The following is a 26971-nucleotide window of genomic DNA, read 5'->3' on the forward strand; positions in this document are numbered from 1 at the left end:
CAGCACATCGGTTGGACTGATCCCATAGTATGGAAAATTAGTGAAGCAGTTTCATTTATGTTAATTTCCTCCTTGTTGGTGTCAGTTCATTAAAATTTTGACCATATCTAAAGTAACTGCATTAGCATTGGACACTATACTTCAGGATTGAGAGATTGGCTTTGAAAGAGATGCCATGCAGTTTTACTGGAATTGGGGAGGCCATAACCTCATGGTATTATCACTAGACAATTAATCAAGAGACCCAGATACCGGGGTTTGAATCCTGCCCTGACAGATGTTGGAATTTGATTTCAATAAGCATCCCAAATTAACAATCTAATAATGGCTGTGAAATCATTGTCAATTGTCAGAAAAGCCCACCTGCTTCAATACCATCCTTTAGTGAAGGAAACTGGCACCCTTACTCTATCCAGCCTACATACAATTCCAGAATCACAGCAATGTGGTTGACTCTTAAATGCCCTCTGGCCAATTATGGATGAGCAATAACTCTGGCCTAGTCAGCAATGCTCTCATCCTGAATGAAAAAATTATATTGCAAATAAAATTAGGGATAAAGAGAGAATTGGAGGAGTGCAGAGATCTAAAGGCTGGGATTACAGGGATACAAAGGGGCAAGACTGTCATAGGATTTGAGAACTAGAACGAGAAGTTTTAAATGGGATCTTCAGGGCGAGTCAGTGTGCTACCATCTGTAATTGATCACTGCGGCTCCATTTGCTTGACCACATCTTTAAGATCTTATTTCCTCTCCTAGAAATAGGTTGGCCAGTAAGTAGCATAGGAAGAATGGCTGCACAAGTCTAAGTAATGGGCTTGGCATCAGATTTCACTAGTTCATATCCAACAGTAACTCATTGTGATCTAAAGAAACAGATGGTTCAAAGAAATCCCCAATTGAAGCTTTAACTGAGATAATTCCCAGAACAGATAATTGCTTCTCTAGTGAAAGGAAATGATCACTGTATTATGTCACTTCAAAGTTGCTTTTTCATGTCAATGAAAATGTGCAGCAGCAATCTGCCCACATTGAGCTACAGACCTTTAGTTTGAAATGAATGTGTTTGCTTAGCATCTTGTTGTACGTCCTGTTCATGTCAGAAACACAAGGGAGACATTTTAATACCAGTAGTGCAGTGAAGAGACAGAAGGATGATTTCAGAGGAATAAAAGTGAAAAGCAAAGAAATTATTAAACTTGTGTTGAACATTTATGAGACTGGACTTGAAGTTGTGAACAGTTTTTGTCTTGATAAAAAAATACAAAAAGGCATAAAAAGATTTAGTGAAATAATATTATAGCAGTGAGATTACACATAAGGGAAAAAACTGAACAAGTTAGAGTTATTTTCTAGAGGAAACAGAAGGGTGGCCTACAATAATCCTTTAAGATTAAGAAAGTGTTTGATAAAACTGCGAGATGTTTCTACTGGTGGAGACACCAAAATGTAAGGGACATAAATACAACATAGCTGATTAATCCAACAGGGAACACAGCAGAAACTTACCTGGACATTGGCAAGAATGTGGAATTTACTCCCATGAGCAGCAGTTGCGAGAAGTAACATTGACATATGAGGGAAGCTAAGTTAACACAAGGGATTAGGTGAGAAAGATGTAGGAGGAAAATCATATGGAACATAAAGAATAGCATGTACCAGTTTGACTGAATGGTTGCATTTCAGGGAGTTCATCTATAATATGATGGTTGCATTGTTGTCCAACCCTGCATTTTAGAAAAATCAAACTTTCAGCGCTGTTTCTAAAGTTAAATGTTTGTGCTTTGGAAACATTATTCCAAATGTGTCAATCAGGTTACAGCTATTTGCTTAACAAAATTGTGTGTTATAGCAGAATGACCTGCACTTCATAATGCAATCTCTCGAGTTGGATTGAAAATGAAATAGTTGAACAACTGATCCTATATTAAAAACAAACACAAGTGACATCTTCAGGCCATCCCAAAAATGAAACTTAAAGCTTGGTAGCTTGTCATAATGCAAGGGCAGCTGCCTATTTGAACACAGCATGACTATGAACAGAAACAAGATAGCAGTTAATCCTTTTTGCTACTGTTAGCTGAAAGATAAATGTCATGTTCTGACTCTGGAAGAACTCTCTTCGCCAAGCATTAGTGCCATTAGTTGTTTAACGTGCACTTGAACAAATAGGCCCATGTTTAGCATCTCATCAGGTGGAATCTCAAATCAAATCATCGCACATGAACAGAATTCAGCACTGACTGGATTGCAACTATTAATGTTGAAAAAACATATTTTGTACTCTACCTCCGACACACCCTCAGGACTTTCCAGAAGCAGTTTTAAAAAAAGAAATTAACACAAGTAACTTCGGTATTCAGGAGCAGTGTGTACCAGGCATCATTTAACATTGATTCTTCAGACCAACTCAACCGACACTTAAGCACACTCTTATTGTTGGAAGGCACACAACACCAGGTTATAGTCCAACGGGTTTACTTGAAATCACTTCACCTGATGAAGTACCAGCACTCCAAAAACTTGTGATTTCAAATAAACCTGTTGGACGATACCCTTGTGTTGCATGACTTCTGACCTTGTCCACCCCAGTCCAACACTAGCACCTCCACATCATGACACACTCACTGGACAGACAAACTCTTTCAAGTTCCAGTATTCATCATTAGCTGCAATACAGAAGCAAAATACAGAGTAAGGGATTTTGAAATTTTACATCACATACAGAACAGGGAGGGAAAAAGGACAGGAGAGAGCGCAAGAGCGTGATGGGGAGCATGAAGGGGAGAGAGCAAGCACTTTAAACATAGCTGATTCATACAAATAAGAAGTTTTGCACTATTCTTTGTGATAATTCCGATACAACCTTTAACACAAAACAAAATTGAACACCTAGTGAGGAAAACGCTTGCAATTTTCTTCTTTTTCCCCTCAGATTTCTTGCCCACAAATGATAAGTTAAGTTTCCTTTACAGCTATTTCAATACAACTTGTTTCTCAGCCTTGTGATGAACCAACCAAGTGCAAGAATGGAATTAAATATAGATCCATACCAGGTAAGGACAGAAGCCTTTCTTTCTTTCTTCAAGCACATGAGTGAACCACTGAAAATTTTAACAAGCCAAGGGCTTCATGGTTTATTTCTCACATGCAAAGTTCTTAAACTGCCATGATAGGTTTAAAATCAAGCTCTTTAGATTACTATAACCTCTGCACTATTGTGCCTTTCAAAACAAAATTGGGAGATAAAGATGTCTCAAGTAAATACATCCACGGTCATACAGGGAAAAAGCATAAGATTGGTACTAGGTAATGATGCTCATTTAGGAGAAAGTGAGGACTGCAGATGCTGGAGATTAGAGTGGTGCTGGAAAAGCACAGAAGGTCAGGCAGCATCTGAGGAGCAGGAAAATCGACATTTCGGGCAAAACGCCTTGATCAGGGATGATACTCATTTGAAGAGCCAATGCAAACAAAATGGCTACCTTCTGCACTGTAGCAATTCTATGCTTCAATTATTTGATTTTATGCAGAGGATAAGCTCTTTCAAGCTACACAAGCAAACGTGCTGTCCTCCCTCTCATACCTTTACTCAAAATACTGGAAAATTTCCTTTTACTTGTACCACAGTAGTCTTATCTCTAGACATCCTAAAATACTTTACAACGTGTATCTGAAGTACAATTCCTGTCATAATGTAAGTACAAAGGTCAATCAACACTTCAATCTACTCTATTTGTAATCACTGCAGTTTATTCCATTGGTCATGCTCACTAAGAACTAAGAAACTGCAAAAGAATTCTGGTTCACAAATGTCTTTCAGGGAATGAAATCAGACGTCCTTACTTGGTCTGAATCATTTGCAATACCAGACCCATAGCAATATAGTTGATTCTTAACTACACTCTGAAACAGCCAAATAAATCACTCAATTCAAGGGACAATCAGGATGAGCAACAAATAATAGCTTTGCTAGGAGGACCTGCGTCCCATAAAAGAATGAACTTAATATTTGGAATGCATTGCATTAGCAGGGATACATTAAACAGTAAATTTCAAAAGGGAATTCAATAAATATGATGGGACAGGCACAATAGGCCTTATGACTGTCTTTTGTGCTGTATTTCAGGTCAACGATTTTGAATGATGGAGGAATTATAGAGTCATACAGCATGGAAACAGACCCTTCGGTCCAACCAGCCCACCCCGACCATGTTCCCAAACGGAGTGTTTGAGATATAAAAAATAGACAGTAAAGACTGGGACTTTTTCTCTCTTGAGTATAGGAGGTTGAGGGGTGACCTGAGGTTAATAAAATCATGAGGGGCATAGGCAATGAATGACAAGGATCTTTTCTTCGTGGGGGTGGGGTGGGGGGTGTCAAAACTAGGGGGCATATTGTTTTAAGTGAGAGGAGGAAGAAAACATTTGGCTAAGTTCATGAATAGGAAAGGGCAGAAAGGATTTCAGCCAAGTACAGGCAGTTATTGGATATCAATTAGTAATTGACTTTATCTGCTACAATGGCCTGGGGTGCTGAGACCAACTGTTGTACTCAACACAAAAGAAGCTTGAGCAACTAACTGCAAGCGTTGCCTGAATGCAGGCCAAGTGTTACCATAGCAATCAGCTGTTTCAACATTGACTGGGAATCAAGTCCAGGTTATTGGAGAGGAGTCCACATCAGGCATGCCGCAATTATCAACACCTCATCTCCAATCTCTTCAACATGTAACATGGTATTCCCATGAAAAACAGACTGATGAGTGACCTGACAGAGGTCTTAGAGATAGAATGTTTCCTGTTTTATGGAACAGCATTACAAGAGACCTTGCACATAAGACTGTAAACAAATAATCTAACATTAGGAGAAATCTTTCTACACCAGGAAGTGATAGAATGTTGAACACTAGCAAAAGGAGTGGCTGAAGACAATAGTCTAAATGTATTTAAGGGGTCTCTTGACTAGCAAATAATGAAGAGAACAGAATGGACGGTTACAATCAAAGTGAGGAACTATTTGAGTGCAGAACATTCACCAATATAGAAATAGGCTAATTCAAGGTAACTAGCGAAACAAGCAACAACAGCCTGAGGAGAAACTTTTTCATACACCATCTGAGTGCATGGTGGAGAAAGTTTCACTTGAGGCATTTTTAGAGGGAATTAATTCTCTGAACAGGACAAATGCACAGGGCTACAAGGAGAAGGCTAAGGAATGGGACTTGATAAAAATAAAATCGCTCCTTCAGAATTCCAGCGTAAATATAGCAGGTCAAATATCTCCTTTTGTGCAGTAACGGTGATTCTGTGAAACATTTTTATAGACTGATGACCAAACACCTTGTTACTGTGTAAATCCCATGTAATCCTTTGATTAGGGGATATTCAAATATTCAATATTCCCGACTCAGGCGACTGACTGTGTGGAGTTTGCACGTTCTCCCCGCGTCTGCATGGGTTTCCTCCGGGTGCTCCGGTTTCCTCCCACAGTCCAAAGATGTGCGGGTCAGGTGAATTGGCCATGCTAAATTGCCCGTAGTGTTAGGTAAGGGGTAAACGTAGGGGTATAGGTGGGTTGCGCTTCGGCGGGTCAGTGTGGACTTGTTGGGCCGAAGGGCCTGTTTCTGCACTGTAAGTAATCTAATCTAATCTAAATGATTTCCCCAACCACAGAAAAATCAGATACACTCAAGACACAACCAAAATCCTCAATCCAGGGATTACTATATTAGCTGTAGCTAAATGGACTGCATTAATGTCTCCAAGTCAGAGATCATCGGTTCACTTCACATTTCAGAATTGTGTGTGCTAGGTCAAAGCTGAAACTCCAAAGTAAATATTGGACTGAAAGAGATGCTTATTTTTGGGTGAGATGTTAAACCAAAATATCTTCAACCTCAAGTGAGCACAAAAGCCCCCACAATGTTCCTGAAAACAAGCAAGGGACCTGACATTCTGGGTCCGACATTTATCCCTCAAATGATCATCAGTATTAAAGCATTTATGGAAGCCTCAAATGCACCTGTACCTCACAGTCACCACGGCAGACGTTAGGTCAGTACTCAGATCATGTATGGACCAGTTTGTGGGAGTATTCACTGACATCTTTAACTTTTCCTCTCTACTGAAGTCCCCACCTGCTTCAAGAAAACCACCATAACACAAGTGCCAAAGAAAACAAATGCAACGTGACTTAATGACTACCGCCCCCGGTGGCACTGTGCAGTGAGTCAGCATCGCTGTGAAGCAGACCAGGAGGAGTGTGCAGTGAGGGAACATTGCTGTGAAGCAGACCTGGAGGAGTGTGCAGTGAGTCAGCATCGCTGTGAAGTAGACCAGGAGGAGTGTGCAGTAGTCAGCATTGCTGTGAAGCAGCCCGGGAGGAGTGTGCAGTGAGGGAGCATCGCTGTGAAGCAGACTGGGAGGAGTGTGGTGAGTCAGCATTGCTGTGAAGCAGACCAAGAGGAGTGTGCAATGAGGGAGCATCGCTGTGAAGCAGACTCGGAGGAGTGTGTGGTGAGTCAGCATTGCTGTGAAGCAGACCAGGAGGAGTGTGCAGTGAGGGAGCATTGCTGTGAAGCAGACCAGGAGGAGTGTGCTGAAAGAGAACAATGCTGTGAAGCAGACCGTGAGGAGTGTGCAACAGTCAGCATCACTGTGTAACAGACTGGGAGGAGTGTGCAGTGAGTCAGCATCGCTGTGAAGCAGACAGGAAGGAGTGTGTAGCCGTCAGTTTTGCTGTGAAGCAGACCGGGAGGAGTGTGCAGTGAGTCAGCATCGCTGTGAAGCAGACTGGGAGGAGTGTGCAGTGAGAGAACATCGCTGTGTAACAAACCAGGAGGAGTGTGCAGAGAGAACATCGCCGCAAAGCAGACTGGGTGGAGTGTGCAGCATTCAGCATCGCTGTGAAGCAGACTAGGAGGAGAATGCAGTGAGTCAGCATCACTGTGAAGCAGACTGGGAGGAGTGTGCAGTGAGAGAACATCGCTGTGTAACAAACCAGGAGGAGTGTGCAGAGAGAACATCGCCGCAAAGCAGACTGGGTGGAGTGTGCAGCATTCAGCATCGCTGTGAAGCAGACTAGGAGGAGAATGCAGTGAGTCAGCATCACTGTGAAGCAGACTGGGAGGAGTGTGCAGTGAGAGAACATCGCTGTGTAACAGACCAGGAGGAGTGTGCAGAGAGAACATCGCCGCAAAGCAGACTGGGTGGAGTGTGCAGCAGTCAGCATCGCTGTGAAGCAGACTAGGAGGAGTATGCAGTGAGTCAGCATCGCTGTGAAGCAGACTGGGAGGAGTGTGCAGTGAGTCAGCATCACTGTGAAGCAGACCGGGTGGAGTGTGCAGCAGTCAGCATCGCTATGAAGCAGTCTGGGAGGAGTGTGCAGTGAATCAGCATCGCTGTAAAATAGACTGAACGGAATTTAGCATTAAACAGTCCGTGAGCAGTGCAGTGAACCTGGTCTAAAACAATGCCAAAGGTCAGCTGTGAGCACCTTGTGTCATTGGTGTAGGAATCTCAGTGCAGTACAGGGTAAGTGTGTCTTGAATCTTAGTACACTGAGTTCACCTTCTGGCAAATACAGGAAGTTCAGATAGTGAGTAAATTAGGGCGGCTATTTTTTAAAGAGAGTAATAACCATAATTTTAAGGTAGTTAATTAAAATTTAACTTGTCAGCTAATAAAGGATTAGTGATACCAGTTGGTGGGGTTTCATTTATCATGGATACCGAGAGCATCCCTGATGATTACATCTGCAGAAAGGTTACCCAGTTTCAGCTACTCACCAAACAAATGGATCAGCTTGAGTGGCATTTAGGGACGCTAAGGAGCACAGAAACAGTGGACAGCATCATAAAAAGAAGTCATAGGAACACAATGACACCCAAGATGTAGGAAGATAAGTGGGTGACCACTAGACAGGGCAGGCAGTCGGTGCAACAGTCCCCTGTAGCTGTCCTCCTGTCAAACAAGTATTCCGTTTCAGGTATTTAGGAGGGATGGGCCCACCAGGTGATAGCAGCAGCAGCAGCCAGAGCAGTGACACCATGGTTGCTGAACAGAAGGGAGGGACAAAGCAATAGTAATTGGAGATTCAATAGTCAGAGGCACAGGTAGGTTTCTATGGCTGGAAGAAGGGCTCCTGGATGGTGTGTTGTCTCCTTGATGCCAGGTCATAATGTCTCTGAGTAGGCACAGGGTATCCTGAAATGGGAGAGTAAAAAGACTGAAGTAATTGTCTATATTAGCACAAATGACATAAGTAGGAAGAGTGACAAGGTCCTCTAACTACAATTTAGGGAGTTAGGTAGTAAACTAAAAAACAGGACCTTGAGAGCAGTAATTTCAGGATTACTCTCCGTGCCATGTGTTACTGAAGTGAGGAACAGAGAGAGTAGAATTGAACACATGGCTGAAGAGTTGGTGTGGAGGGGAGGGCTTCAGTTATGTGGTTCATTGGGATGTCTTCCACAGAAGGTGAAACCTGAAAAGGACAGATTACACCAAAAATGGAGGGGCACCAATATCCTGGCAAGGAGGTTGGATAGTGCCAGTCAGAAAGGCTCAAACAAATGTGGTAGTGGGTTGGCAACGAGAACAGCAAATTATTAAGTACAGGGACTGGGGACGACTGGAGTCTAAAGCAAACATAGCTAAGAGGAATGGCAGTCAGGGAGCGATTGTTAAGTTCAGCTGACTGGAGACTTGGACTATGTTTGCTTGAATGCAAGAAATAGAACAGAAAAGAACTCAGCTTGGATTAACACATGCCATTATCATATTGTTGCTATCACAGAGACACGGTTGGAAGAGAATCAGGATAGGCAGCTTAATGTCCCAGGATATCAATGTTTTAGACAAGACAAAAGCAGCAGCATTACTGGTTAGGGAGTATATCACAGCTGTGTTGATGTAGAGATCTTGCAGCAAGACATTACAGAGAGAGCTCAGGGGTAGGAAGGGTGCAATCACAATGCTGGGATTGTACTAGAGACCTCTCAGCTGCCAGCAGGAGATAGAGGAAGATGTATGTAATCAGGTTATGGAAAGATGTGAAAACAGGGATGTTGAGGTGTTAACTTCCCCCATATTGACTGGGACTCCCTTAGTGCCAGGAATTTTGATGGGGAGCAATTTGTTAGGTGCGTCCTGGACAGTTTTTTTGAAATAGTGTGTGAATACTCCAAAAGGGAGGGGGTCCCACTGGATCTGGTATTGGGAAGTGAGCCCAGTGTGATCAAAGTTTCAGTGGGGGAACCATTTTAGGAATACTGACCATAATTCCATAAGTTTTCAAATACTTATGGATAAGGACAACCGTGGACTTCAGACAAAGGTGTTAAATCGGAGAAGGCCAACTATAACCGAATTATGCAAGAATAGGAGAGTATGGATTGGGAGCGGCTGTTGAGGGTAAATCCACATCTGATATGTGAGTCTTTTAAAGATAAGTTGATTAGAGTGCAGGACAGACATGTTCCTGTGGAAATGAAGGGCAGGATGCTGGAACATTGGATAACAGGGGAAATGAACAGTTTAGTCAAAACAAAAGGTCTAGGCAACTGAAAACAGAGTCATAGAATCATAGTCATAGAAATGTACAGCATGGAAACAGACCCTTCGGTCCAACCCGTCCATGCTGACCAGATATCCCAACCCAATCTAGTCCCATCTGCCAGCACCTGACCCACATACCTCCAAAACTTCCTATTCATATACCCATCCAAATGCCTCTTAAATGTTGCATTTGTACCAGCCTTCACCACTTCCTCTGGCAGCTCATTCCATACACGTACGACCCCCTGCGTGAAAAAGTTGCCCCTCAGGTCCCTTTTATATCTTTCCCCTCTCGCCCTAAACCTATGCCTTCTAGTTCTGGACTCACCCAACCCAGGGAAAAGACTGTCTATTTACCTTATCCATACCCCTCTTGATTTTATAAACCTCTATAAGGTCACCCCTCAGCCTCTGACACTCCAGAGAAAACAGTCGCAACCTGTCCAGCCTATTTCAATCTATTTAGCTGGAATCCTCCAACCCTGGCAACATCCTTTGGCCCACTGACACTGCTCCACCATTTGATCATGGCAGATATATTTCTCAACCCCATTCTCCTGTCTTCTCAGCACCTTCTCCATAGTGACGGCCACTACACTTGTCTCTGACTTCTGGGAGTCTGGTTTGCTATTGGTGAAGAATAGCGCAAAGTACCTATTCAGTTCTTTGACCATTTCTTTGTTCCCCATTACTAACTTTTCAGCCTCATGTTCCAGTGGTCCAATATCCATTTATGGCCTCTCTGTTACCTTTTATTCATCTAAAAAGGTTGCAGCTCACCAACACTTTCACAAGAACAGGTAAAGATGGGCAACAAATGCTGGCCAGCCTGCAATGCCCAAATCTGATGCGTGAATGAAATAAACTTCGATGAATCATTAATTATCCATAAATTAATGAGAGATTTACTGAGAGGGGTTTTATGCAAATTCTTTCATTTTCTAAAATTCTACAGATACACAAGCCAAACAAACATACCTGAAGGAAAAACTTCTCAAATGCCAAGTCAAGTCACATATTGGACATAGGGCTGCTCCCTCATTAGAGATGGACAACTGTCTGTGGTTTAACCAGGAGGGTCAACATGCCTCAGGCGAGGGGGCAGATTGAGAAGGAATGTCCTTCAGGTAACCTAAGCTGGTGCAGGTATTGAACCCACGTTCTTAGTGTCATTCTGAATTGCAAACCAGCCATCCAGCCAATGAGCTACCACTATATATATCAAGATGAAGTTTGAGTCTACAATGCAATAGCTGATTTCAAAGAATAAATGTCAGTAATCTGCAGAACAATTGTATGTAAGCAAAGAACAGTTTCAGTAAAACTTTCTTATAGCATCAGGCCATATCAGAACAAACAGTCCAGAATAGGCACACAAGGACACAGTATGTACAGCACTGACCAATACCAGTATTTAAGCACAAGAGCTTCCTGCCACACCTCATCTTGCTCTACTTGCACAACCATCTATTCAGTTCACACCAGCATGTTTAGTTACCTTTCCCTCAACTGTGGTGCCTTCTATTTTAACAGTGGAGTTGTGAATATCAGCAGCAAATTCTAAATCTTGCAAAGACTATCTTTTTATTTATCTGTATTTTTGAATGTGGACTGAAATAGGAAAGAATGTTTTGAAAACCCCAAGAATTGCTGAAGTACTGGTGTATTTTTAAAAAGCGAATAACTCAATCTTTCTAAGTACTGTTTACACAGCTGCTTGTTCAAGCAATCATGGAAGCTGAGTTTGCAGACAAACTGGAGCCAAGGGATATACATGAATGAAGCTTGGCTGTCAACAACTGATTGGTCTGTGGACGAGTGACCAATTATTGATGACAAAGGCCTTCTGCCGACCAACAACAAATAACTGGCTCCCAAATAGCCAAAGAGCTTGAGGGTGTGAATGTTTTGGCAGAAACCAGGTACCTTTGGAGAAGCTGTTTTTGCTCTGCAGTAAGAAGTAGCTCAAGCCTGAAGATAGCCAGTTTATTTCCAGGCACTGTAAACTGTGACTTAACTAAAAGTCAAAGACAAAGTGGGAAGCAGTCATCCTGTGCCTCCTGCAAACAAGAGAAGATATAAAGAAAACAGTAGACATTTGAATCACACTACATTTGGAAGATGACCTCAGTGATGAGAAACTATTGGAAGCAATGAGTGACTTATTCTGCAGTTGGATAGTAAGGAATTAATGAAGAACAGTCAGAACAGCTTTGTTAAGAGGAGGCCATGTCTGGCCAACTCGATTGGAATTTTTGAACAGGTGATTGGATATATAGATTCTTCAGCAAGGCTTTTGATAAGTCCCACATGGGAGACCGATAGATCCCATGGGCTTTTATCTTTTCTAAGAAAATTTAGCTAATTGGATCCAGACATGGCTGAGTGGCAGGAAGCAGAGGGTAATGATCAAGAAGTGTTTTTAATACTGGAAGCCTGTGTCCAGTGGAGTTCTGCAGAGAACAGAATGTGTTCTTGGTTATTCATGGTATATATAAATGAGCATTGAATTTAAGAGGGTTAATCTTGACGTTTGGAGATGATATAAAAATTAAGTGGCAAATAGTGGGGAGGACACCCTTAGTTTACATGAGGATATAGATGGGCTGATCAGATGGGTTGATCAGTAACAGATGAAATTTAATCCAGCAAAGTGTGAGGGGATGTACTTGGGCAAACAAAATGGAATACATAATGAATAGTTGAACCCCAGGGAACACAGGGGATGTAAGGAACTTGGTGTGCATGAACACTGGTCCCTTAAGGTGTCAGGACATGGGGATAAACTAGTTAGGTATATTTGCCTTTATTATCTGAGGCAGAGATTTTAAGGAAGGGCATTATGCTGGAACTGCATAAATCACAGGTTAGGCCACAGCTAGAGAATTGCGCCCAGTTCTGGAATCCACCATTATAAGAGGGATATAATAGCACTGGAGACGGTGTACTCAAAAGCGTTTGCCATTTTTGAAAGTATTTGAAGAACTGCAATTTGTAATTTCATCAATTTACCGGAGAATTTCAGTTATGAAGAGAGATTGGACAGATTCTGGTTGCTTTCCTTCGAACAGAGCAGATTGAGATGGGACATGATTGAGATCTATAAAATTATGAAAGGCATACATAGGGTAACGTCAAAAATGACAACACCAGGTTATAATCCAACAGGTTTATTTGAAAACATTAGTTTTCAGAGCCTGACTCCTTCTTCAGGTGCTGGTGAGACAGGAGATGTCACACACATGATTTATAAGTAAAAGATCAAAGGCTCTCACAATTGATACGAATGTATTGAACAAACCTAAAATGGCCTTTAAATCAGTTAGAATGGAGATGCAGATTTCAATTGATTAATATGCAAATCCCAGAATTTCTTTCAGTCACCTCCCTGAGATAATTTAAAGTGTTCTCACAATAAAAGAGGTGACATCTCAGGTCAGACAATACCTTTTAGGTGTGAGGCCTTGTTAAGAATCTGTCTGTGTCTTAACCTGGAATCCGACTGGTTTTATTTCCAAAGTAGGAACTTATAAAATGCCACACAGTGACCTGAAAGAAATTCTGGGATTTGCATACTAATCAGTCAAAACCTGCATCGCCATTCTAACTGATAAAAGATTTAACAGTCATCTTAGGTTTGTTCTATATGTCCATTTGATCTCTTACTTATAAATTCCGTACGTGGTGTCTCCTGTCTCACCAGTACCTGGAAGAGGAACAAGTCGCTGAGAGCTCGTGTTTTCAAATAAACCTGTTGAAGTATAACCTGATATCAAGTGATTTTTGACCTTGTCCAACCTACTGCAACACAGGCACCTCCACAACAAAGGTAGGGTAAACGCAAAGAAACTATTCCTGTTCATAGAAGGAAGGGACAGAAGATTTTGAGAAGATATGGGGAAAATGTTTTTCTCCCAGAGGGCAGTTGGAATCTGGAACTCACTGCATGCAAAAGGAGAAATCTTCATAACATTAAAGAATTATCTAGAGGTGCACTTGCAATGCCAAGCCATAGAATGTTTTGGGTCAAGTGACAGAAAATAGGATAGAATAGTTAAGTGGTTGTTTTTGATCAGCTGAAGAGCCTTTTTCTGTGTTGGGCATCTCAGACTCTATGTCCCAAAACGACAGCATCTTCAGCAAAAAGATGACTGTGGCAAGAAAGAGGTGAAATCTCTAAAACCGGCTAATCTCAGGAAACCATTTTGAAACAGAATTACAAACAGCTGAAGCACTAAAAGCAAATGTCATAAGCATAACTAGTGGTTTTCACCATTCAGCTCAGGCGTGAAACCAGTTTCACTTTCACACCATTTACACAGAACTATTTTTTACACTCCTATATCACTTTCAAAAAGGTGTTATCTTATTCTGACACCTCAGAGAAAATGGCCAAAAAAATACCAAGATACTTCAAGGGATTGGTTCTGGGACCTCCACTCTTCATGATTTTTATAAATGACTTGGATGAGGAAGGGGAAGGGTGAGTTAGTAAGTTTGCTAATGACATGAAAGTTGGTGGAATGGTGGATTGTGTGAAGGGCAGTTGTAATGGAACATTGACAAGATGCAGAACTAGGGTGATAAGTGGCAGATGGAGGTCAACCTGGAAAATGTAAATGCAGAATACAGGCAGCATTCTTGGCAATGTGGAGGAACAGGTGAATCTTGGGGTCCAAGTCCATAGATCCCTCGAAGTTGTCATTCAAGTTGATAGGGTTGTTAAGATGGCGTACGGTGTGTTGGTTTTCATTAGCAAGGAGACTGAGTTTAAGAGCCATGGGGTTATATTGCAGCTCGATATAGCCCTGTTAGACCACACTTAGAATATTGCAGTCAGTTCCGGTTGCCTCACTATAGTAAAATTTGGAAGCTTTAGCGAAGGTGCAGAGGAGATTTACCAGGATGCTGCCTGTACTGGGGGTCATGTGTTAGGAGGAAAGGTTGAGGGAGCCAGGGCTTTTCTCACTGAAGCAAAGAAAGATGAGGGGCGAATTGACAGAGGTGTACAAGATGTTGAAAAGCACAGAGTGGATAGTTAGAGACATTTTCTTAAGGTGGAAATGTATATCATGAGAGGTGCATAATTTTAAGGTAATTGGAGGAAGGTTTAGGGGAGAAGTCAGAGGCAGGTTCTTTACAGAGAGTGATGGGTGCGTGGAATACACTGGCAGCAGTGGTAGAAGAGTCAGATACATTATGGACATTTAAGTGACTCTTGGATAGGCATATGGAAGAAAGGTTTTTTGTAGGTTAGTCTGATCTTAGAAAAGGATAAAAGACCAGCACAACATGGAGGCCCGAAGGGCCTGTACTATGCTGTACCATTCTATGTTAAAACCAACTGTGTTGAACCCTGTTACCAGGATTTCAGCAAAGCCGGATAGTAGATGCAGATGTCGACACCTGTCCATAGAAAACGTTCAGCAGATAAATGAATGATGCTCTCTTGCCAAAAGCTCAGTAGCTACTAACCTAGATCTTTTTGGATGCCATACATTGAAGACAGAGAGGTAAAGACACATAGAAGACAGGCATTAAGTATACTGTAGAAGCAAAATTGCATCCCGGTCTGTGTACAATGTTTACAATCATTGGTGAAATCAATACATTAAATAAACAAAGCAAAAGCTCTCTGTGGACACACTATATCAACCAACATTCATCAAATTTACTGACAATAACACTGTCATTCTACTCTAAATATTGTATCTCCTAGCTGGACATCCTCCAGTTCCAGTATGTCCCTCCTGAGGTGTGGGGCCCAAAATTGGACACAGTATTCTAAATGGAATCTAAGTAGAGCTTTATAAAGTCTCAGAAGCACGTCGTTGCTTTTATATTCCAGCCCTCTTGAGATAAATGACAACATTATATTTGCTTTCTTAATCACGGACTCAACCTGCAAATCAACCTTTACAGAATCCTGGACTAGCACTTCCAGATCCCTTTGTATTTTGGCTTTATGAATTTTCTCACCATTTAGAAAATAGTCCATGCCTGTATTCTTTTTTCCCCCAAGTGCAAGACCTCGCACTTGCTCATGTTGAATTTCATCAGCCATTTCTTGGACCACTCTTCTAAACTGTAACTCTTTCTGCAGCCTCCCTACCTCCTCAGAACTACCTGCCCGTCCACCTAACTTCGTATCATCAGTGAACTTCGCCAGAATGCCCCAGTCCCTTAATCCAGATCATGAACATATTAAGTGAACAGCTGTGGCCCCAACACTGAGCCCTGCAAGACCCCACATGTCACCTGCTGCCATTCCAAAAAAGAACCTTTTTTCCCAACTCGCTGTTTTGTGTCAGACAGCAAATCCTCAATCCATGCCAGTAGCTAACCTCAAACACCATAGGCCCTCACCTTACTCAGCAGCCTACCATAAGGGCACCTTATTCAAAGGCTTTTTGGAAATCTAGAAAGATAATATCCACTGGGCTTTCCCGGTGTAACCTACTTGTTACCTCTTCAAAGAATTCTAACAAGTTTGTCAGGCATAACCTCCCCTTAGCTGAAAATGTGTTGCTGGTTAAAGCACAGCAGGTCAGGCAGCATCCAAGGAACAGGAAATTCGACGTTTCAGGCCAGAGCCCTTCATCACGAATAACCTCCCCTTACTAAATCTATGCTGATTTGTTCTAATCCTACCCTGCACTTCCAAGAATTTAGAAATCTCATCCTTAACAATGGATTCTAGAATTTTACCTCCAAGAGAGGTTAAGCTAATCGGCTTATAATTTTCCAGCTTTTGTCTTGGATAACTTTATGATTTTAAAGGAATCAGGGCTGTGGGAAGCAAACAGGAATAATTTAACAAGACAGGTGATCTGCCTTGATCATATTCGACAGGCTTGAAGGGTTAAATTGCTTGCTCCTGCCCCAAATTTCGGTCTCAGCAGGTGAGCCATTCTTTGGGCAAAACAAGTAACCATACCAATGTCAAATCTCTTCGTGACTTTACCAAGTCCATCTCAATAAATGATTTGGAGACGCTGGTGTCAGACTGGAGATACAAAGTTAAAAATCACACAACACCAGGTGATAGCCATTTGGAAGCACTAGCTTTCAGAGCGCTGATCCTTCATCAGGTGGTTGTATCATCAGGCAACAACCCATGAGGAAGGAACAGCGCTCCGAAAGGAAGAGCTTTCAAATAAACCTGTTGGACCATCATCTGGTGTTGTATGGTTTTTAACTTTGTACATTTCTATGTACAAAGAAGTACAAATACCTCTTGTTCAACAATTATCCAGAGTAATCATGCTCTTCTGATTCTGACTGCTTTCTGATTTATTTTTGCCACTGACAGCCATGTCTTCAAGTGCCTTGCCAAAGTACTGGAATTCTTTCCCCAAATCTATACCTTTCTCCTTATTTAAAATGCACTTTAAAACCTCTTTTTGAGCAAGTCTTGGATCTCTTTATATGTTTACCTTTTATTTAATGCTATTGTGAATACTTTACTGCAGTAATTGCAGCAAATAAATTGTCAGATATTTCTCTTCCCTGATCCAGGATGTGGAGTGAATGAAGCAGCAATCCCTAGACTGGTTTACAAACGCTGGACCAATTTCTTCCTGAACCACATGATATTGTTACACATCACATTCTGTATTTACCTGCAAGCAACCAAACCTGCAGGGGTCTTGGACCTTCAGCAGCATGAACCAGTGCTTTCTGCACCTACCTGGGCAGCAGTACTGGAATATAAAGGTTCATTTACAAGAATGACACCTGTACTTCCTGAGTTAAGCTTGAGGAGAGTTTATATAAATCAGGCCTGTCTTCTCTAGAATTTAGAAGGTTAAGGGCTGATCTGATCAAAATCTTCAAGATATTAACAGGAAAAAACAGGATAGATAAAGATAAAATATTTCAACTTGTTGGGAATTCTATTGTTGAAAAATTATGGTCAGACCATAAGGCATACAGCATAATTATGCCACTCAGCTCAGTAAGTCTGCTCCATCATGACTGATGCATTTCTCAAATCCATTCTCCTGCCTTTTCCCTGTAACCCTTGATCCCATTACTAATCAAGAACTTACCTCTGTCTTAAATACACTTAATGAGTTGGCCTCCACAGCCCACTGTGACAATGAATTCCGTACAATAATCATCCACTGGTTGAAGAAATTTCTCTTCATCTCAGTTCTAAAGGGTCATCCTTTCACTCTCAGGCTGGGTCCTACTCTCTCCTAGCAGTGGAAGCATCTTCACGCCAGCTCTATCCAGGCCCCTCAGTAAGTTTCAATCAGATCCCTCGCATATTTCAAAACTCCATCAAATATAGATCCAGACTCCTCAATCATTTCTCAAGGCCAGCACATCCTTCCCTAGGTACAGGGTCCAAAAGAACTTGCAACGTTCAAAATGCAGTCTTACATAGCCTCAGCAGTACATCCCTGCTCTTGAATTCCAGCCCTCTTGAAAGAATGCTAACATTGCATCAATCTTCCTAACTGCCAACTGAACCTACGTTAATCTTAACAGAATCCTGAACTAGGACTCCCAAGTCCCTTTATGTTTCAGATTTCCAAAGCCTTTCCCTATTTAGAAAATAATCTCCATCGTTATTCTTCCTTCCAAAGTAGAAAACCTCACTTTGTCTCACAATGTATTCTGTCACATTTTTGCCCACTCTCCTCACCCATCCAAGTCCTCTGCAGCCTTCTCATTCCCTCAACACCACCCTATCCCTCCATCTATCTTTGTGCAGTTCGTAAGCTTAGAAATAATATCAAATTGCTTCATTCAGATCGGTAACATATATCATGAGTGGTTGTGATCCCAACACAGGCCTCTGCAGGACTCCACAGGTCACTGCCTGCCATCCTGAAAACGACTGCTTTTCCCCCACACTCTGCGTTCTGCCTGTCAATCAATCCTTCATTCATGCCAGTACCTTTCCCTTAACACCTTGGGCTCTTATCTTATTTAGCAGCCTCCGGTGCAGCACCTTGTCAAAAGCCTCTGCAAATCCAAATTAATTATGTCCACTCGCTCTCCTTTGTCTAAGTTACTCATTACTGCCTCATAGAATTCTAACATATTTGTCAGACATGACCATCCCTTGATGAAGCTGTGCTGGCTCAGCCCAAATATTACCAAAGACTGAGGTCAAGCCAAGCAGGGTGGTAGAGGTTTGAAACTCTCTTCCACACGAATGGCATCAGTTATTACATTTTAAATATGAATGGACTCATGTTTGTTTAAGCAAAGGTATTAAGGAATATGGGCCAAAGGCAGGTGTATGAAGTTTGGTTACAAATCAGGCATGATCTTATTGAATGGCAGAACAGATTAAAAGGCTAATTGGCCTACTCCTGTGCTTATAAACTCAATTTGATTTACTAAATGTGTCAATAGAAGTGGTCAAAACGATTTGCACAAAGATCCACCAAGGCTCAAAATAACACAAAGGAAGCAGTTTAGTTCAGAATCCTACTTTGCAAAAGGGAATTAACCACAAGCACACAGTTCTGTTGAACTCCAATGAGATAAATGGATGTGAAAAATATTTGACAGTCATGCAAGATGTTAATGTGGTAACCGACAGTTTGGTTACAGTCCAAAATTTGTAACTAAATCATCAGCAAAATTTACTAATGAATTAAATGTGAACTTTGTACCACAACCAACCTTTGATCACCACCTTAGCATTTTGTGTGACTGAGTTTCAATTATTTTTGATAATAGCTCTGTATGTTGGAATATTTTGTTTCATTAAAGGCACTGTATAAATGGAAGTTGATGTTGCCTGAGTCATTTTAAAGTCCCACAAGGATTAATTCTCACATCAACACTGTTCTCTTGTTTAAATACTCTGGGGTTTGTGAAAGAAATATTCACTATCCAAAAGGATTTGCCATTGCCAAACATTTAATTTTTTTCTCTTCATTCATGGGATGTGGGTATCAATAGCTCAGCCAGAATATATTGCCTATTCCTAAGAGTAAGAGTTAGCCACACTGCTGTGGGCTTGAGTTATGTGCAGGGCAGAGCAGGTAAGGACAACAGTTTTCTTCTCTCAAAGACATTAGTAAACCAAACAGTTTTTTTCAACAATTGACAAAGGTTTCACAGTCCTCATTCAACTCTGAATTCCTGATTTATTATTGATTTCAAATTCTACAATCTGCCATCATAGGATTTGAACTTGGGTCCTCAGAACATTACCTGGCACCCTGGAATATTAGACTAGCAGGAATACCACTCGGCCATCCATCTTGAGGATCATTGAGAACTGGAGAGGATTTTGATCACTGCTCAACACAATAAATGACTGGTGGAAATATCCAATGTCCAAACAGTGGCTCTTAAAAAGGAGAGAGTGCTAAATATTTAGGGTTGCAAGCTGCAAGGCAGCGCTGGTCATCTCAATGTTCTAGCCAAATTATTACAACTGCTCCTGAAAATTAATAGCCTCCAACTCACAGGATTCAGGTCAAGATTAGTGGTGCTGGAAAGGCACAGGTCAGGCAGCATCCGAGGAGCAGGAAAATCGACGTTTTGGGCAGAGCCCTTCATCAAGAATGATCCCAAAAAGTCGATTCTCCTGCTCCTCAGATACTGCCTGACCTGCTGTGCTTTTCCAGCACCACTCCAATCTTGACTCTGGTCTCCAGCATCTGCAGTCTTCACTTTCACATCGAATTCTCCTCACTCTCAGGTTGCTCCACCCCCATCCTAACCCCATCGTTCTCATGTGGGGGATTGCAACAATTTTCAAGGTTCAAAAAGATCTTCTGGGGAAAACATTTGAGAAACACTAGGTGAAGCATTCATATGGGTATTTTCTGTTCTGAGAAACCAACACTGCACACTTCCTGGCAGGCAAGGTAAGGTTTATCCCCACCAAGAAAATATAAGCATTTGGTTTTGAGGTTGAAACTTCTTTTCCTTCAAAGTTTATATTTACAAATCCAAGAACATTTACAGCACAGGTGGTGAACCTGGGCATCCTGTATCAAAGGTTGGACCACTACCACTGCACAAGAAGAGCTTCTTTTCTAAATGTGACTTCTTGCATTTCAGTCCTGATGAATGCAAGTTTAAGAGATTTAACTTTGCATTGCTTCTTAGTAAGTTGTAAGCTACACAATTTGAGGCAATAGGCTCGTAATATTATCACTCGACTATTAATCTAGAAAGCCAGATAACATTCTGGGTCAGGATTCTAATTCCACCACTGCAGATGGTGGAATATGAATTCAATAAATACCTAGAAGAAATAATCTAATGATGACCATTGTTGATTGTCAGAAAAACCCATCAGGTTCACTAATGTCCTTCAGGGAAGGAAACTGCCATCAAATTCACTGCTTAAAAAGAGTTTTCACCTCACCACTGCTAACCAGGCCAGTTTTCTTAAATCTGACCTCCTATTTACACATCAGCTTGCCAGTAGCAACAACTCCTTATACAGAACTTGAAACATTGCTCATAAAAAACACTGTTGCCAAAGCTTTTCATTTTGCATTCGTCAAGGCAAGTGCAAGAATGACAAAATTACATGATTTGAAATTTGGAATCTTTGTACTCCTGATTTGATGAATTTGAGATGAAATGTTTCAGCAACTTAGCTCCATTTTCAGCAAGATTCCTGCAGTCATGACTGAGTCTCTAAATACCATTCACAGGTGAAGGAAATCTACAATTTTTGAGAAGATTTGTATCTCAGGTTGAGGCTTAGGTTCTAAGTTTGCTTGCTGAACTGGTAGGTTTCTTCTCAGACTTTTTGTCACCATGCTAGGTAACATCATCAGTGAGCCTCCGGTGAAGTGCTTGTGTTCTGTCCCACTTTCTATTTGTGTCTTGGTCTGTTAAGGAGGGTGATATCATTTCTAGTTCTTTTTTCAAGGGTTGGTAAATGGGGTTCAAATCGATGTGTTTATTGATGGGATTCCGGTTTGAGTGTCAGGCCTCTAGGAACTCCTGTATGTGTCTGTTTAACCTGTCCAAGGATGGATGCGTTGTTCCAGTCAAAGTGATATCCCTTTCTATCTGTAAGGATGCTAGTGAAAGCTGGTCTTGTCTTTTGGTGGTTAGTTGGTGTTATCCTGGTGGCTATTTTCCTGTGTCTGTCCAATGTAGTGTTTGTTACAGTCCTTGCAGGGTATGTTGTAAATGACATTCGTTTCACTGGTTGCTGGTACAGCGTCCTTTAGGTTCATCAGTAGCTGTTTCAGTATGTTGGCCGGTTTGTGGGCTACCATGATGCCAAGGGTTCAGAGTAGTCTGGTAATCATCTCAGATGTCTTTGATGTATGGTAGTGTGGCTAGAGTCTCTGGGCATGTTGTGTCTTCTTGTTTGGGTTTGTTGCTTCAGAATTAGCAGACTGTGTTCATCAATTACCCATGGTTCTTAAAGACACTGTATAGATATTTTTCTTTTGCTGCTCGTAATTCCTGGGTGCTGCAGTGTGCAGTAACCCATTAAATAATGTCTTGAATCACCTTCGTTTATAGATGTTGGAATGATTGATCCTGTAGTTAAGTATCTGGTCCGTGTGTGTTGCTTTCCTGTAGACACTGGTCTGCTGTTCTCCATTGACTGTTGTAGATATCACAGTGGAACGAACAGTCAATGGAGAACTGCAGACCAGTGTCTACAGAAAAGCAACACACACGGACCAAATATTTAACTACAGGAGCAATTATCCCAACACCCATAAACGGAGCTGATTCAAGCCATTATTTAAATGGGCCCCTACACACTGCAGCACCCAGGAACTACGAGCAGCAAAAGAAAGATATCTACATAGCATATTCAAGAACAATCGGTACCCGATGAACACAGTCCACCTATTCTTAAACTACCAGACTACTCCGACCCCTTGGCATCATGGTAGCCCACAAACCGACCAACATACTGAAACAGCTACTGATGAACCTAAAGGACCCTGTACCAACAACCAGTGAAACAAATGTCATTTACAAAATACCCTGCAAGGACTGCAACAAACACTACATTGGACAGACACAGGAAAATAGCCACCGGGATAACACCAACTAACCACCAAAAGACATAACCATCTATCACTAGTTTCCTTACGCACAGATAAAAAGGGTACCACTTTGACTGGGACAACGCACCCATTCTAGGACAGGTTAAACAGAGACACGTACAGGAATTCAAACTGGAATTCCATCAATAAACACATCGATTTGAACCCCATTTATCAACCTCAGAAAAAGAACCAGAAATGGTACCGCCCACCTTAAAGACCAAGATACTTAAATACGGAACACGAGTGTTTCACCGGAGGTTCATTAATGAAGAAGGGCTTATGCCTGAAACGTCGATTCTCCTGCTTCCTGGATGCTGCCTGACCTGCTGCGCTTTTCCAGCAACACATTTTCATCATTGATGATGTTACATAGTATGGTGACGAAATGTCTGAGAACAAACCTCAGCAAACAAACAACATGAAAAAAATCTTTCCGAGTGCAAAAAAAATTACATCAGTTTGATTAGTGAAAACAGTATTGCAACTTCAGGACCGGTCAGACACATATCCTTCTTCATCAATTTAACTGAAAACAAACACTCCACTACTTTTGAAAAACCTCAATCTGAGAAACTGGTCAGAATATAATTGCAACCTACAGAGTTCAAATGAAAGTCTTACTGCTCTCCTGACACGACCAAGACTAGAGTTATTACAAAGTCACGCAGCAGCTGATGAGACATTTACTGTTCTATTTGCAGTCACTTTTTCCCTTGGTCCTGGCTTCATCTTTCCTGTCAGTACCATACTGCCAGAGAGTCTGCAAGGGTTTTTTTTGGCGGTGGTGGGGCAGCAGTGGGCAGAGAAAGAGAGAAAGACACGGAGGGAGAAGAGATACACACTGTCCCATATGCTGCCTCTTGAACAAAGTATGAAGCAAAAGTCTCAATCCCCTCCCACAACAGTGAGATCCTGAGGATCAGGAGTTCTTTACAGTGGTTTGGCAAATATTTACTACTGATCCAACATGACTGATATCAGGTGGAAAAGAAACTGTGCTGTGAGTAAATTAACTGCTACAGCAGCCTGTAAAACACTTTGAGACATCCTAAAGTTTAAAAAAAAGTGTTAAAAAAGGCATTCTTTCCACTGTGAATTTCATATAAATAGCATTCTTTCCAAGCATTGTAAGCCAGTTCTGATGAACAGACAGTGAACTCGAAATATTAACTTCGCTTAGTCCCCACAAATGCTGCCATTCCTGAGTTTGTCCAGCTGTCTATTTTTGGTGCACATTGCACAGTCAATGGGTAATGATCAGGAGCACTCCATTTGCCAAAGATATTCCTAGTCAGAAAACAACCAGTGACTCTTAGTTTTAAACATAATTCAAGCCAAATACCAACACCATTTGGCTCATCAAATGAATCAAAACTGCAAAAACTAACTTCAGCTTTGAAAACGCGAACAATTAAAGGAGAAATCAGTCTTTGGTGTATTAACAACCTCAAACTGGATACACGGACGACATTGGAACCCAAAACTGAAAAAAACCCACAAACATCCCAAAGCAAAAATCACATTTTCAACTTCAAATACACCTTGCACAACTCACAATGTAATCAGCATCAAAGTATCTCAGAACTTTTACACTTTTGGCATTGAATTTAACAAGTTCAGCTCTCAAATCCTATACAAGATACCAGTAAAATTTGTTGTATATACAGGGGAAATAAAAAATATAATTTAATCTATCAAGTGACATTCAGTATAGCATAGTTTACTGGAAAGATGGTACCATAATGATAATGTCATTGGGCTAGTCATCCAGAACATAGCAGAACGAGAGGACTGCAGATGGAGGTAAGAGTCAAAGACTGTGGTGCAAGAAAAGCACAGCCAATCATATAGCATCTGAGGAGCAGCAGAGTCAACATTCAAGCATAAGGTCTTCATTGGGGGGGTGGTGGGGGGGCAAGGGGGCTGAGAGATAAGTGGGAGGGGGAAGAAGCTGGGGGGAGCTTGGAAGACAATCGGTAGATGAAGGTGGGAAGTGATGGTGATGGGTCAGAGCAGAGAGTGGAAGCAAGATTCGCATCCATCCTTCTCACTGACCCATTACCATCACCTTAATCCATCTATCGCATTCTAAACTACCTTCCCACAACCCCACCCCTTCCATTTTATCTCTTAGCCCCTCACATTCCTGACGAAGAGCTTCTGCTCGAAATGTCAACACTCCTGCTCTTCAGATGCCACCTAACTGTCTGTGCTTTTCCAACACCACACGTTTTGACTCTAGTCATCCAGAACCTCAGGCTAATGTGTGGTGGTGAGGGATCAAATCCTAGTGTAGCAGACAGTGAAATGCGAACTTGATAAAATTCTGTAATTTTGGATGTATATTTAAAAGTGATGAACTGAGGGGGTGCAAGAAAAAAAGGCTGAAGAATGGAACTGGCTGGGTAACTCTTTAGGAAGGCAGTATCGACATGATGGGTGGAATGACCTCTAATGGACTAAAATTCCATGATTCTATTAAAAGGCTGCATTACCCAATTGGTGCCGTAGAGAATAAGAACGAAAAATAGCAAAAAAAACTACCAATGCTGGAAATCACGGAACCCAAAATTAACTGCTTTATCTCCACAGATGGTACCAAACTGGAGTCATCCAAGCAATTGCAGTTTTTGTGAAAGAAAAATAATGCTGCTTGCATAATAACGTTCTGTTTCTCAAGTACTGGAGCTTGCTGGACCAGTCTTGTTCAAATTGGAGTCAAAGAGTGGAATAACACATCCATAAAAAAATACAAGGAACAGGATTAGGCCAAGTAGTCTATGCAAAAAAAAGTTCAATAAATACACACTGCTTCCCTTTTCAGTGAGTGCTGTAAAGGTCATGCTTCTCTCGAGGTCTATAATGGATGTATACGCCACAGAGGACTTCTCATTTCAAATGTCTGCAAAAAAAAAATGCTTCATCTAGAGAAAAAGAAACTGCTCAAGTCTGCAAGAAAACTTGCCAACTCAGTCCCTTTCGGGAGGACAAATGCAAACTCGATTTCCCCTCTCCAAATCGAGCAATTCTGAAAACAAATGTGTGTGTGCATACGCAAAACATGTAAACATTTGCTCGGCGAAGTACTGTGGCTGCAACCCACCAACCAACCAACCAACCAAAAATGTAGCTGGCATTTCCTGAAAACAAAAGGGCTGGGATGAGTGGGACACGAAGGAGGTGGAATTGAACACAACAGATCAGGGAGAGCTCCTGACGTTGGAGAATTGGCTGCGTTTAAACGGAAACGCTGAGGTTCGGAAATTCAGAGAGTACACGTTTTATCCGTAAAGTTTACCGCGAGACTCGGACTTTAAACTTCTGCACATGCACAAGGAGAAGATCCCTAGCGTGTGTGCAAACTTTTTAAACGTTAACTTTTGCAAACTCCGAGCTAGTGTGAGACATGTCAAAGCCGATGCTGCGACTGAAGGGAAACAAGTTGAGGGACGCACTGGGGGGATAAATAAAAGCACAGGAGAGTCAGTTCCCTCCAAACACAACAACAACTGCACCGAGTTTCCCGGCGAACCCTCCCCCGGCCCCCGGCCCCGAACCGCGGGGATACTCACAGGACACACAGGGCATAGGCCCCGCTCACACTCTCGCTGTCTCGCACCAAGAAGCTGCCGTCCCTGCCCGCTCGGGCCAGCAGCTCCTCGGCCGCCGCTCGGCTCAGGTCCCGGTGATACCACAGCGCGGGACCTGGGCCGGGGCCGGGGCCCGGGCTCGAACCAGCGCCCGCCATCTCCACACCACCACCACCACCCGCTGTGTGACGGAGCGGGGCTGAAGCAAAGCCAGGAGCCGGCGGGACACTCACTGGCGGCGGCCGCGCTCCGAGCGGACAATCAGCTCAACGGCCGGCCACCGGCCGCGCGCATGCGCAGAGAGGGGGCGGGGCAGGGGGCCAACACGCGGGGGAGGCGGCCCCGCCCCCAGGAGCACAGACACACACCCTCACACAGACACACCCACCCTCCTCACACACAGACACACCCCCTCACACAGACACACCCACCCCCCTCACACACAGACACACACCCTCACACACCCCCTCACACAGACACACCCACCCTCCTCACACAGACACACCCCCTCACACAGACACACCCCCTCACACAGACACACCCACCCTCCTCACACATCCCCTCACACAGACACACCCCCTCACACACCCCCTCACACAGACACACCCACCCTCCTCACACACCCCCTCACACAGACACACCCACCCTCCTCACACAGACACACCCCCTCACACAGACACACCCACCCTCCTCACACAGACACACCCCCTCACACACCCCCTCACACAGACACACCCACCCTCCTCACACACAGACACACCCACCCTCCTCACACACCCCCTCACACAGACACACCCACCCTC

The 26971-nt window shown here is 42.5% G+C and overlaps 1 protein-coding gene across 1 annotated transcript in view; it reads right to left on the reverse strand.

Annotated features, from left to right (window-relative positions):
* inppl1a (inositol polyphosphate phosphatase-like 1a) overlaps nt 1–26444 on the reverse strand; it is a 231278-nt gene extending 204834 nt beyond the window's left edge. The window contains exon 1 of the mRNA XM_060826353.1: nt 26151–26444. Coding sequence (XP_060682336.1) covers nt 26151–26326 — 176 coding nt within the window. The 5' untranslated portion in view covers nt 26327–26444. The remainder of the gene's footprint in view (nt 1–26150) is intronic.
* Nucleotides 26445–26971: the final 527 nt, after the last annotated feature.

Source organism: Hemiscyllium ocellatum, chromosome 6, assembly GCF_020745735.1.
Source record: "Hemiscyllium ocellatum isolate sHemOce1 chromosome 6, sHemOce1.pat.X.cur, whole genome shotgun sequence".
Taxonomy (NCBI): Eukaryota; Metazoa; Chordata; class Chondrichthyes; order Orectolobiformes; family Hemiscylliidae; genus Hemiscyllium; species Hemiscyllium ocellatum.